General features: G+C 40.8%; 1 protein-coding gene across 1 annotated transcript; it reads left to right on the top strand.

The window, feature by feature from the left end:
- Positions 1 to 261: 261 nt before the first annotated feature.
- c3ar1 (C3a anaphylatoxin chemotactic receptor) lies at positions 262 to 1,377 on the top strand. Its single transcript, XM_063014750.1, has one exon. It carries the CDS (start codon positions 262 to 264, stop codon positions 1,303 to 1,305), a length of 1,044 nt encoding a protein of 347 aa, XP_062870820.1. The 3' UTR covers positions 1,306 to 1,377.
- Positions 1,378 to 13,595: the final 12,218 nt, after the last annotated feature.

Below are 13,595 nucleotides of genomic sequence, written 5' to 3'. Positions count from 1 at the left end.
TAGGGAGACATTTGAGAACTTAAAAGGAGTTTTCTTTGCTGTCCTGTCTATTAATACAGCTTCTGTTTAGTGTTTTTTTTTATTGTGGACACATGAAATAGTTTTTCATTGAATAGGTAACATTTGATAGGTCATTTACAAGGGTTTACAGATGTTTTCTTGAAATTGTACATGCTTTATGATTTGACGTTTTTTTCTCCCCAAACAGGGATTAAAACAGTGAATCAGTGTATCACTGCTGGATTTCTTGAACCGTACACAATGAATACTACCATCGACTATGACTATGACTTTGACTTCGACAATTTTCCCTGTAAAAGTGCTTTGCCTGAGAAGGCCAGGAACTCTATTAAAACCATATCACTGATATTGTACTGCCTGACCTGCGTTCTCGGACTCCCTGGCAATACCCTTGTTGTGTGGATTGCTGGTGTGAAGATGAAAAGAACTGTGAACACTGTCTGGTTCCTGAATTTGGCCATTGCCGACCTCCTGTGCTGCCTTTCTATACCTTTTATCATTTCGGAAATCCTATTGGAATACCACTGGCCTTATGGAGACATCATGTGCAAACTCCTGCCCACAGTAATTGTCCTCAACATGTTCGCTAGCGTCTTCACTTTGAACCTCATAAGCGTGGACCGTTTTGTTCAGGTGGTTAAACCCGTTTGGGCTCAGAATAATCGGAAGCTTGGACTAGCCTGGGTATGCTGTGCTGTGGTGTGGAGCTTAGCTGTATTCCTAAGCCTGCCTACTGTAATCCTGAGAGAGACTCTTACTGTTGATGATTTTACCATCTGCACATTCAGTCATGGAAATTTGACTGAAGAAGGGTGTGGCTTTGACAAAGGCGACTCTTACAGGGCGCTAATAATGACCCGGTTAGTTTTCGGCTTTCTGATACCGTTCCTGTGTATTGTCTGTTGCTACGCCCTTATTGCCTGGAAGGTTAGCAGCAGCCAGTTCCGTACAGGAAGGGCTTTCCGCATCATGATAGCTGTCGTGGTGGCGTTCTTTCTCTCATGGCTGCCCTACCACGTGGTTGGTTTGGTCAACATTTATGGTAAAGAATGGGAATCTAGTTTTGCCCAAGAAGTGGACCCTTTGGCGATCTCTTTGGCGTACGTTAACAGCTGCATGAACCCCATACTGTATGTGTTTATGGGGCACGACTTTAAAGACAAAGTCAAACTGTCTCTGAGACGGGTGTTTGAGAGGGCGTTTAGTGAAAATGGTACACACTCATCAGTGAACTCCAGAGGAGGAACATCTCGCTGCACCAACTCCTCAGATACCCAACTGTAACCGGATACAAATACAGAGGATCATTTTCAGTCTTTAATACAATTTTAAAGCTTTTATAAAGTTCCATTAAAAAACACAGTCTGTTGTCATTAAGTAAATGATTTTTGTGTTCAGTAGCTGTTGCACCAGTAAAAACAATCACAATGATGGGGGCGCTCAGGTGGCACAGCGATAAAACACACCAGCACACCAGAGTTGACATTTAAAACTCGGTTTGAAACTCAGCTCTGCCATCCGGCTGGGCTGGGGCCTTCATGAACAACGATTATTTACATTTACATTTTCGGCATATAGCTGACGCTTTTATCGAAAGCGACTTACAGTACATACTGTCTAAGCAATTGAAGGTTAAGGGCCTTGCTCAAGGGCCCAACAGTGGCAACCTGGCAGTGGTCGGGCTTGAACCAGCAATCCTTTGATTACTAGTCCAGTACCTTAACCACTAGGCTACAACTGTCCGATTATCCATTCATATTGGATGGCAGTCGGATAGGAACCTTATAACTGATTCAATTACGATCTCTGGTGGCTGATTGATAGTGCCTGCACAAGACACAAGGGATAATGCATTGATCAGGGTGTGGCTCTCCGTACACAAAGCTGATCCGCATATGAACTCGCCTCGTGCGGGTGAAAAGATGCAGTCGGCTACTGCACACGTGTCGGACGGGACGTGTGTCAGTCTCGCTCCCTCAATCAGGGTGGGATCGGCATCAGTGGAGAGGGAGCATGATGCTGTTGGGTGATTGGAAGCGCAGTTGGGTAATTTGCTTTCCATAGATGATACACTGAATAAAAACAGTAACACATTTGAAGACAAAACATAAGAACATGAAATTAAGCAGAAATTGACAAAAATGTTAAAAGGTTTTAGGCAATATCACTGTCGTCTTGAAGGCCAAATAAATATCATTTATTTTTATTTGTAACGATTTTGATTTAAAATGTTTTATACAGTAATAAAGTGCTTCTTCAGACAAGATTGTAATAATAAAGTCTCTCTGCACCAACTCCACAGATGCTCAACAGGAACCGGATACAATTACATAAAGGTAATTTCCAAAACAGGAATGCTTTGTAGTTTAGGAAATGCCTAAAATCTTAAATAATACCCCACCCAAGCCCCACGTTGCTCACAAAACAGCATTACTTTATTGTTCCATTTATTGTGGCACAATGTGTTAGAAACCTATACACTGATCAGCCATAACATTAAAACCACCTCCTTGTTTCTACACTCACTGTCCATTTTATCAGCTCCACTTACCATATAGGAGCACTTTGTAGTTCTACAATTACTGACTGTAGTCCATCTGTTTCTCTACATACTTTTTAGGACACCCACAGGACCATCACAGAGCAGGTATTATTTAGATGGTGGATCATTCTCAGCACTGCAGTGACACGGTGATGACATGGTGGTGGTGTGTTAGAGTGTGTTGTGCTGGTATGAGTGGATCAGACACAGCAGTTTTTAAATACCGTGTCCACTCACTGTCCACTCTATTAGACACTCCTACCTAGTTGGTCCACCTTGTAGATGTAAAGTCAGAGACGATTGCTCATCTATTGCTGCCGTTTGAGTTGGTCATCTTCTAGATCTTCATCAGTGGTCACAGGACGCTACTCACGGGGCGCTGTTGGCTGGATATTGGCTGGATACACCACCATCATGTGTCACTGCAGTGCTGAGAATGATCCACCACCTAAATAATACCTGCTCTGTAGTGGTCCTGGGAGAGTCCTGACCATTGAAGAACAGCATGAAAGAGAGCTAACAAAGCATGCAAAGAAACAAATGGACTGTAGTCAGTAATTGTAAAACTACAAAGTGCTTCTATAGTGCTTCTATAGTGTAGAAACAAGGAGGTGGTTTTAATGTTATGGCTGATCGATGTATGTTCCTAATAAAGTGGCTGATAAGTGTAAGTGGTACTCCTTTGCAGAGATTGCATGAGTTTTGTATTAGAACATCAACAAAATATGAGATTTTATCAAAGATGCTTAAATTGCTACAGACAACAGTAAGTAAGAAATGAAAAGAAAGGCAAAATACACTTTCCCATATTAGGCAGAGTTTGTATTTGGTGCATTCCTAACTGGTGAAAAGATGCAGTTGTGTGCTGGTAACTGTTTACAGTTTGCTCATCGCTCTCTGAGTCAGGATTGTATCCATAGGGGAGTCCTGTTTATCCAAATTATGGCTGGTATTCTTAAACAAACTGGTCAAATAAGATGCTTCCTTGGCTTTGTTTAAGATGAATCAAGCTTTGCCTTTTATGATTAACAGTAATTAAGTTTTTCAAGTTTCGAGTTTATTTGTCATTTGTATAAATGTTAGCAGCAGTTTACATTGAAATGTGTGTTGTGAGGCTTGGGAACTCTAAGAGTGTGCAAACATAAAGAGAAAAAGGGAGAAAAGGATAAAATGGAATTTAAAATAATACAATTAGAAGAAAAAAGTAATAATAATAAACAAGTGTGAGTGTGTATATGTGTAAGTGTGTGTGTATGTTGGTAGAATGAGTGAAAAGAAGGTGCAGGCCATCAGAATGCTGAACAATATACACCGATCAGTCATAACATTAAAACCACTCACTGTCCATTTTATCAGCTCCACTTACCATATAGAAGCAATTTGTAGTTCTACAGTTACTGACTGTAGTCCATCTGTTTCTCTGCATGCTTTATTAGCCCCCTTTCATGCTGTTCTTCAATGGTCAGGACTCTCCTAGGACCACTACAGAGTAGGTATTATGTAGGTGGTGGATCATTCTCAGCACTGCAGTGACACTGACATGGTGGTGGTGTGTTAGTGTGTGTTGTGCTGGTATGAGTGGATAAGATGCAGCAATGCTGCTGGAGTTTTTAAACACCTTTCTGTGACTGCTGGACTGAGAATAGTCCACCAACCAAGAATATATCCAGTCACAGCGCCCGTGGGCAGCGTCCTGTGACCCCTGATGAAGGTCTAGAAGATGACCAACTCAAACAGCAGCAATAGATGAGCGATCGTCTCTGACTTTACATCTACAAGGTGGACCAACTAGGTAGGAGTGTCTAATAGACAGTAGACAGTGAGTGGACATGGTGTTTAAAAACTCCAGCAGCACTGCTGTGTCTGATCCACTCATACCAGCACAACACACATCAACACACCACCACCATGTCAGTGTCACTGCAGTGCTGAGAATGATCCACCACCTAAATAATACCTGCTCTGTAGTGGTCCTGTGAGGGTCCTGACCATTGAAGAACAGGGTGGAAGCAGGCTAAAAAAGTATGTAGAGAAAGGGATGGACTACAGTCAGCTTTTTTACACCTTTAAATGAACAGGTCACAGAACAACACACACATTAGAAATTGACAGTGGTTGATCTGTGGTTCTGGTCTAGTGATTGGAGGGTTGCTGGTTCAAGCCACACATCTGCCAGGTTGCCACTGTTGGGCTTTTGAGCAAGGCCCTCAATTGCATGGATAGTGTTACTATAGTACATTCACACTTGTAAGTCACTTTGAATAAAGCTCACATGTATCTATTTCTCATAGTTAAGATGCTTGCTAGGTTCTTTCTGCAAGGCTTTTTCCTTTTTTTCTGAGTCTTTTCTGTTTAAACAGCGTTTTCATTTCAAAACAGTTCCTAGTTTGTAAAAGTGTTACACTGAATACAAGAAACTGTATGCTTAAAGTTAAATGAGGTTAAAAGGTAAAATATTTTGTCAACAAAGCTTAAAACAGCCCAAAAAGTGACTGAAAATTCTGATTCTAAAAATAGCAACAACTCACTGTCGATTTTATCAGCTCCACTAACCATATAGGAGCACTTTGTAGTTCTACAATTACTGACTGTAGTCCATCTATTTATCTACATACTTTTTAAATCTATTTTCACCCTGTTCTTCAGTTGTCAGGACCCCCACAAGACCACCACAGAGCAGGTATTATTTAGGTGGTGGATCATTCCCAGCACTGCGGTGACACTGACATGGTGGTGGTGTGTTAGTGTGTGTTGTGCTGGTATGAGTGGAGCAGACACAGGAGTGCTGCTGGATGTTTTAAATATTGTGTCCACTCACTGTCCACTTTATTAGACACTCTCATAGACACTCTTAGACGATTGCTTATCTATTGCTGCTGTTTGAGTTGGCCATCTTCTAGACCTTCATTAGTGGTCACAGGACGCTGCCCATGGGGTGCTGTTGGATGGATATTTTTGGTTGGTGGACTATTCTCAGTCCAGCAGTGACAGTGAGGTGTTTAAAAACTTCATCAGCGCTGCTGTGTCTGATCCACTCATACCAGCACAACACACACTAACACACCACCACCATGTCAGTGTCACTGCAGTGCTGAGAATGATCCACCACCTAAATAATACCTGCTCTATAGTGGTCCTATATATAATATTTATTATTGTCAGCCAATAGCCAATAAAATGTTTTTTTATTAATTTCTTTAACTGCTCATTTTTGTTACTAGATAAATTAAATGGGCAAACAAAAAAAAGATCACATACTAAGATTTTTTAAAAATATATTAAAACATGTGCTGTGTCAAATATACACATAATGCAATTAACATTTTCTTGCGTGCTTTAACTGCCTTTTCATTACTTGCAGCTTCTTGTAAGAACAATATTTGGTTGACAGTACCGTGCCAGAAAGCTGAGGAAGCAAGATGAAAAAAGGAGAAACAGGCTAAAGTGAGACATGACATGAAGCATTCATTGAAATACATTTTTATTTAAATCATTTCGTGTATCAATAGATATCAGGTCCCTCAGTTACTCGACTTGCCACAGCTGAGAGAATAAATTGGATTTAATGGTCTAGAACTGCTGCTGTCCTGAACAACTTGATCTGATCACTATGATCCACTGGGTGGCACCAGAGCACCTCAGATATGAACCTGACTTCAGTTTGCTGTGTAAAACAGCAGTGCATGGATTTGAGTTTTCTGCTTGTTTTAGATGCATCTTCACAGATTGTTTTGCAGTAATTATAAGGAACCTTTTTAATGCCTGACATGATTCTTCTCTTTACTTTCCTTCCTTCTTTAGTTCCTTATTTTGACTAAATTCTGACCTCAGCATTTATTGTTTCATTTCTGATGTGTAAATGATGCAAACATCTACAGTAAACTCTTTCTCTTCCTTAAATAGCAACTATGTTAAACCTTTAGTCCATTTGTCTGAGTCAGAGGTGTCATTATTGTCATATGTTTGCTTTAATATACTGTTATTACTTTGAGATAATGAGAAAGGATCTAAAAACAGTATCTAATGTAATTTAATGTCATTGCAATTCACGTTATAATAAAAAGAAATAATTATGTGCTGGATTTTTGTTTATTTTAGGTGACAGAAATTAGCTTCCATGAAAAAGTCAAATATTTGAGCTAATAAGTCTCTTTCAGGTAAGAAATAAGCTTCCTTTGTATTCGACACTGATCCATGCGTTTATAACTTCTCGGTTAGATTATTGTAATGCTCTTCTCACTGGATGCTCTGGTAGATCCAAAAACAAACTCCATTTGGTTTAAAATGCAGCAGCTCGAGTGCTAACTAGAACTAGAACATTTGATATTATTCATTCATATTAGTCCTGTTCTATCATCTCTACACTGGCTGCCAGTTAAATTCCGCATTGATTACAAAATACTGCTCACAAAAATTAGGGGATATTTCAAAATGAATATGAAGCGATAAAAAAAGAAGCATTTGATTTTTTTTTATTAAACAAGAACGTCAGAAAAGCAAACGATAAGTCAAAGAAAGTTGTTCGCTTATGCAAATGAGATGCAAACTCAATTATCGTGATTGAGTAGCAAGTGACATATTGGTGGGGGTGAACAGAAGCATGTCAAACTGGACGAGAGTGCCACACATTGACTGTTCAGTAGGATCAGATTGTCCAGCAGTTCTTGTGGGATCCTCTGCCAATTAATCCAGGGCAACTTCCAGCTCAAGAAGTGTTGTGGGAGGCATCGGACGGTTTGCCAGACGTCTACCCAGTGCATCCCAAGCATGTTCAGTGGGATTCAGGTCTGGAGAACGTGAAGGCCAGTCCTTCTTTTTTTATCGCTTCATATTCATTTTGAAATATCCCCTAATTTTTGTGAGCAGTGTACTTTTACTAACTTATAAAGCGCTACATAATCTGGCTCCACAGTATCTGAGTGAACTTATTGAGCACTACAACCCAGCACGTCCACTTCGCTCACAAGACGCAGGGTTACTTATAGTTCCAAGAATTAAAAAAATCACGGCTGGTGGAAGAGCATTTTCTTACAAAGCTCCACAACTCTGGAATAATCTTCCTGCCTCTGTTTGGGATTCGGACACAGTCTCAATGTTTAAGTCTAGACTGAAAACATATTTATTTTCTCAGGCTTTTGATTAGTATAGACAAAGGTGCAGAGCTTGGGGGTTCTTGGTGATAGAAACTTGTGGTGATCAGGGATGTTGGGTTGCTGCTCGTTCTGCCTCTCTTATCCGATCACTCAGGTTTGATGGCGGTGGGGGAGGTAGGTGCTGCCGGAGTCTAAAACTCGCATTTTACATTTTTAACTACATTTTCTGTCGTTTTACCCCGAGGTCCTTTTGATGAAAACCTGTTTACCCACCCGAGGTTAAGGAATGAAGTCGAGACAGCCGTGCCAACAATGCTGCCAGATGTGAGGGAAACCTGATGTTTTTGCACCAAGAATGTCAAGAACTCACTTCAGACTAATTATTATTTATTTATTTATTGCTAGTTATAACTTGTGTAAATCCTATTTATTTAAAGTATCCTTCAGGCTACCCAAGAAGGATGGGGCCTGCTGAGTCTGGTTCCGCTCAAGGTTAGGTTGCCACTGTCGCCCTCGGCTTGCTCAACAGGGGTTTTTTGTATCTGTTGGTCCTGGATTCTGTAAAGTTGCTTTGATACAATGTCTATTGTAAAAAGCGCTATATAAATAAATTTGACGTGACTTGACTCTTCCCTTTTTTAAAAGCCAATCTTCTTTCTACACAGAAACACATGCACACACAAATGTGCATGGTGGACAGTGGGTTTTAGAGACCTGGGCTTGTTGGAATATAACAGAATGCCTTTATTTGTCATATATACATAGACAGTACAACAAAATTCTTTCTTCAAGTATCCCAGCTTGTTTGGAAGCTGGGGTCAGAGCGCAGGGTCAGCCATTGTACGGCACCCCTGGAGCAGACAGGGTTAAGGGTCTTGTTCAAGGACCCCACGGTGCTGCATGGCAGAGCTGGGATTTAAACTCAACCTTTCAGCTGAATGCCCAAAACTCTACCCATTAGGCTACCACTGTCCCACTGATTCTTACCTCCAGTTACTGTCTGTGAGTTGTTTTTGCACTTTCTGTGTAACTGCTACTTTATTAGATTTCCTCTGCGTACTCTGGGTGTTTTTTCCGCCTTCCAAATAAAAAATGCAAAGGGTGGATTGGCAATTCTAAATTTCCCATAGAGGTGTGAGTTAGTGAATGTGTGATTCGGGTTGCCCTGCAATGGAGTGGAATAACTCCTCACAGACAGTGACCAGAAGTATTGCTGTCCTACACCTAATCTACCTCTCGAATTCTAGCTGCACCACCAAGCTGCCTGCTATTAATAAATTGTATGATTATTATTTATCATATGACTGGAGGTCCATAACTAGCTGTGCTTTCTGAGTTAGAGGGATGGTATTTCACACAAAGCTGTACTCCTAGGTGGGGAGTTTGTATGTTCAAGTCAAGTCAACTTTATTTATATGGCGCTTTTTACAATATACATTGTCTCAAAGCAACTTTACAGAATCCAAAAGCAACAGATACAAAAACAAACACCCCTGTTGAGCAAGCCGAGGGCGACAATGGCAGGAAAAACTCCCTTAAAATTACAGGAAGAAACCTTGAGATGAACCAGACTCAGCAGGGACCCTCATCCTTCTTGGGCGGCCTGGAGAATAACTTAATAATAAATAGGATTTACACAATATCATACACACACAAATTAAAATGAACTAAAAGTTATAACTAGCAAAAATAATTTAAGTCCAGTCTGTGATAAAGTCTGTAGTGAGTTCTTGACATTCTTGGTTCAAACACGCCGGGTGGGTAAACAGGTTTAAACAGGTTTAAACAGGTTAAAATGTGAATTGAGTAGGATGTCAGTTCTGCAGAAAGTAGCTTTAGACTCCGGCACCCCTAATTATTACAGCATAACTAAAAGGGTCATGAAGGCTTTCGCAGGACATCAGCGCCCGCCTCCCCACCATCATCAAACCTGAGTGATCGGACAAGAAAGGCAGAACGACAGCAACCCAACATCCCTGATCACCACAAGTTTCTATATTCTCTCCGGTTTTCTTCCCACAGTCCAAAAACATGCAGTCAGGTTAAATGGAGACACTGAATTGCACTATAGGTGAATGGGTGTGTGTGTGTGTCTGCCCTGTGATGGACTGGTGCCCCGACCAGGGTGTTACTGTGTGCCTAGCGCCCATTGAAAAGCTGTCCCCGTGACCCTGATTGGATAAGTGGTTAAGGAGTGAGTGAGTGCTAAATCTATGTTTTTTATCTAAAACAAAGTGTGATAGAGAATAGAATGCCTTTATTTGTTGTATACATATACTACAGGTGTACAGTATGATGAAATTCTTTTTTCGCATATCACAACTTGTTTGAAAGCTGGGGTCAGAGTGCAGGGACAGCCATTGTACATTGGTACATTGTACATTGCTCCATTGCCTGGAGCAGAGAGGGTTGAGGGCCTTGCTGGCAGAACTGGTCAGATCTTCAGATTTTATTTTGTTTACATTTAAGGGATTGTTCTGCCTTCTTTGTGTGGAAAAAAGTTTCAAATTATTGAAACTGTTCTTAACATCTGTGTGTGTAATAAAGGTTTTGGTACTAAAATAAGATTCACCACAACTCTACAACTGAAACTGAAAAGAGAACATTTCTTAGTGCTTGTTTCATCCTGTAACAAAAATAGAGGTTTTTTTTGCATTTGTAGTCTAGCAGATTAGACTTGATTTAAATAGTTACCACAGCTGTTGTAATTATTCCCCTTATTACCACACATCATCCTAACACTATATTGCAGAAGAAACTACACATGGATAGTCATGCTCCAATCTCATTATGCAGTTTCATCAGATATAACTGCAGCACTTTTGGAAACAGAGGAAACCCTTTCAGCCTTTCAGCAATCCCACCCTTTGGAACAAGCCAATAATTGTCTGCGTAGGGGTTTGGCCAGAATGTCAGCACTAATGCTGCATCATCGAGTGCCTCAGTTTATATATACTGTATATATAAATATATATACAGTGTATCACAAAAGTGAGTACACCCCTCACATTTCTGCAGATATTTAAGTATATCTTTTCATGGGACAACACTGACAAAATGACACTTTGACACAATGAAAAGTAGTCTGTGTGCAGCTTATATAACAGTGTAAATTTATTCTTCCCTCAAAATAACTCAATATACAGCCATTAATGTCTAAACCACCGGCAACAAAAGTGAGTACACCCCTAAGAGACTAAACCCCTAAATGTCCAAATTGAGCACTGCTTGTCATTTTCCCTCCAAAATGTCATGTGATTTGTTAGTGTTACTAGGTCTCAGGTGTGCATAGGGAGCAGGTGTGTTCAATTTAGTAGTACAGCTCTCACACTCTCTCATACTGGTCACTGAAAGTTCCAACATGGCACCTCATGGCAAAGAACTCTCTGAGGATCTTAAAAGACGAATTGTTGCGCTACATGAAGATGGCCAAGGCTACAAGAAGATTGCCAACACCCTGAAACTGAGCTGCAGCACAGTGGCCAAGATCATCCAGCGTTTTAAAAGAGCAGGGTCCACTCAGAACAGACCTCGCGTTGGTCGTCCAAAGAAGCTGAGTGCACGTGCTCAGCGTCACATCCAACTACTGTCTTTGAAAGATAGGCGCAGGAGTGCTGTCAGCATTGCTGCAGAGATTGAAAAGGTGGGGGGTCAGCCTGTCAGTGCTCAGACCATACGCCGCACACTACATCAAATTGGTCTGCATGGCTGTCACCCCAGAAGGAAGCCTCTTCTGAAGTCTCTACACAAGAAAGCCTGCAAACAGTTTGCTGAAGACATGTCAACAAAGGACATGGATTACTGGAACCATGTCCTATGGTCTGATGAGACCAAGATTAATTTGTTTGGTTCAGATGGTCTCAAGCATGTGTGGCGGCAATCAGGTGAGGAGTACAAAGATAAGTGTGTCATGCCTACAGTCAAGCATGGTGGTGGGAATGCCATGGTCTGGGGCTGCATGAGTGCAGCAGGTGTTGGGGAGTTACATTTCATTGAGGGACACATGAACTCCAATATGTACTGTGAAATACTGAAGCAGAGCATGATCCCCTCCCTCTGGAAACTGGGTCGCAGGGCAGTGTTCCAGCATGATAATGACCCCAAACACACCTCTAAGACGGCCACTGCTTTATTGAAGAGGCTGAGGGTAAAGGTGATGGACTGTCCAAGCATGTCTCCAGACCTAAACCCAATAGAACATCTTTGGGGCATCCTCAAGCGGAAGGTGGAGGAGCGCAAAGTCTCGAATATCCGCCAGCTCCATGATGTCGTCATGGAGGAGTGGAAAAGCATTCCAGTGGCAACCTGTGAAGCTCTGGTAAACTCCATGCCCAGGAGAGTTAAGGCAGTTCTGGGAAATAATGGTGACCACACAAAATATTGACACTTCAGGAACTTTCACTAAGGGGTGTACTCACTTTTGTTGCCGGTGGTTTAGACATTAATGGCTGTATATCGAGTTATTTTGAGGGAAGAATAAATTTACACTGTTATATAAGCTGCACACAGACTACTTTTCATTGTGTCAAAGTGTCATTTTGTCAGTGTTGTCCCATGAAAAGATATACTTAAATATCTGCAGAAATGTGAGGGGTGTACTCACTTTTGTGATACACTGTATATTAGGGCTGTCGAAGTTAACGCGATAATAACGCATTAACGCAATCTCAATTTAACGCGATTATAAAAATTAGTGCCGTTAACGCAAATTCTAGTTCATGTTGAGACTTGACTGGTAGAACAAACGTTTTAATGTCGGACTTGCCACCGTTTTTTATTTGCGGTTTGTTAACATAATGTTACCGAGCGTGGTAGTGTCGTAGTAATGCACTTGCACTTGAAGAAGCTGCCAGTCCTCCATTCACGTAACGCTAGGACGGACACTTTAAAATCCTCCTTTTGGAGTGAACTGGTTTCATTTTTGATCAATATTATTTACTCAGGTACATGTCAAAACAAATGCTTTGTATTTCATTGGTTTAACAGCCTCATTTGACTCCTTATAGAGCTACCACTGGCCAATCGGAGAAGGTCCGCCCTCTAAATGCTAGTCTGTGATTGGGTGGTTGAATTTCGCCCGCCCTCTCTGTTTTGTAAACATCGCGCTACCTGAGTCAATCACTCAGCTCTCATGATCAGGAACGCGGTGAAAATGCCAAAAAGTAAACTTTTGAGGCAGCGATGAACGGACCTAAATATGAAAAGACACAACATTTAGTGAGTAAAACAGTCATTTGTTATATAATTCTTGCTTAAATTGGTCAAAAACTGTTATATGGGTTCTGGATTCATTCTGTGTGTTGCAGTAGCATGTCCCCCTGTTCCTAATAAGATGTCCGGCTTTTTGGGGTGTAATGTCCTCCTTTTTGTTACTATGAATCTGGCCACCCTAGTCTAAACACACTCAGTTCGTGTAGAAACGTCCATTAAACCACTGGATAGTATTACTGCCTAGTATGTGAGTGAATAAAACTCCCTTACAGTTTTCTCTTGTCCCAGCAGTTTTTAACATTAGTACATTTAGCATAAAATGTGTTAACCATTGTAATTGTAACATTTCACTTAAAAATCCTTGTTTTCTATAACATTTACACAGATTTTTTTAAATGCGATTAATCGCGATTAACTATATGAAATTCTGAGATTAATCGCGATTAAAATTTTTTATCGTTTGACAGCCCTAATATATATATATATATATATATATATACACACCAATCAGCCATAACATTAAAACCACCTCCTTGTTTTTACACTCACTGTCCATTTTATTAGCTCCATTTACCATATAGAAGCACTTTGTAGTTCTACAATTACTGACTGTAGTCCATCTGTTTCTCTGCATGCTTTGTAAGCCCCCATTTATGCTGTTCTTCAATGGTCAGGACCACCACAGAGCAGGTATTATTTAGGTGGTGGATCATTCTCAGCACTGCAGT

This window comes from Trichomycterus rosablanca, chromosome 18 (assembly GCF_030014385.1).
Source record: "Trichomycterus rosablanca isolate fTriRos1 chromosome 18, fTriRos1.hap1, whole genome shotgun sequence".
Taxonomy (NCBI): Eukaryota; Metazoa; Chordata; class Actinopteri; order Siluriformes; family Trichomycteridae; genus Trichomycterus; species Trichomycterus rosablanca.
Note: the sequence above shows the minus strand (reverse complement) of the source record. Positions and strands in the feature narration are given on the sequence as shown.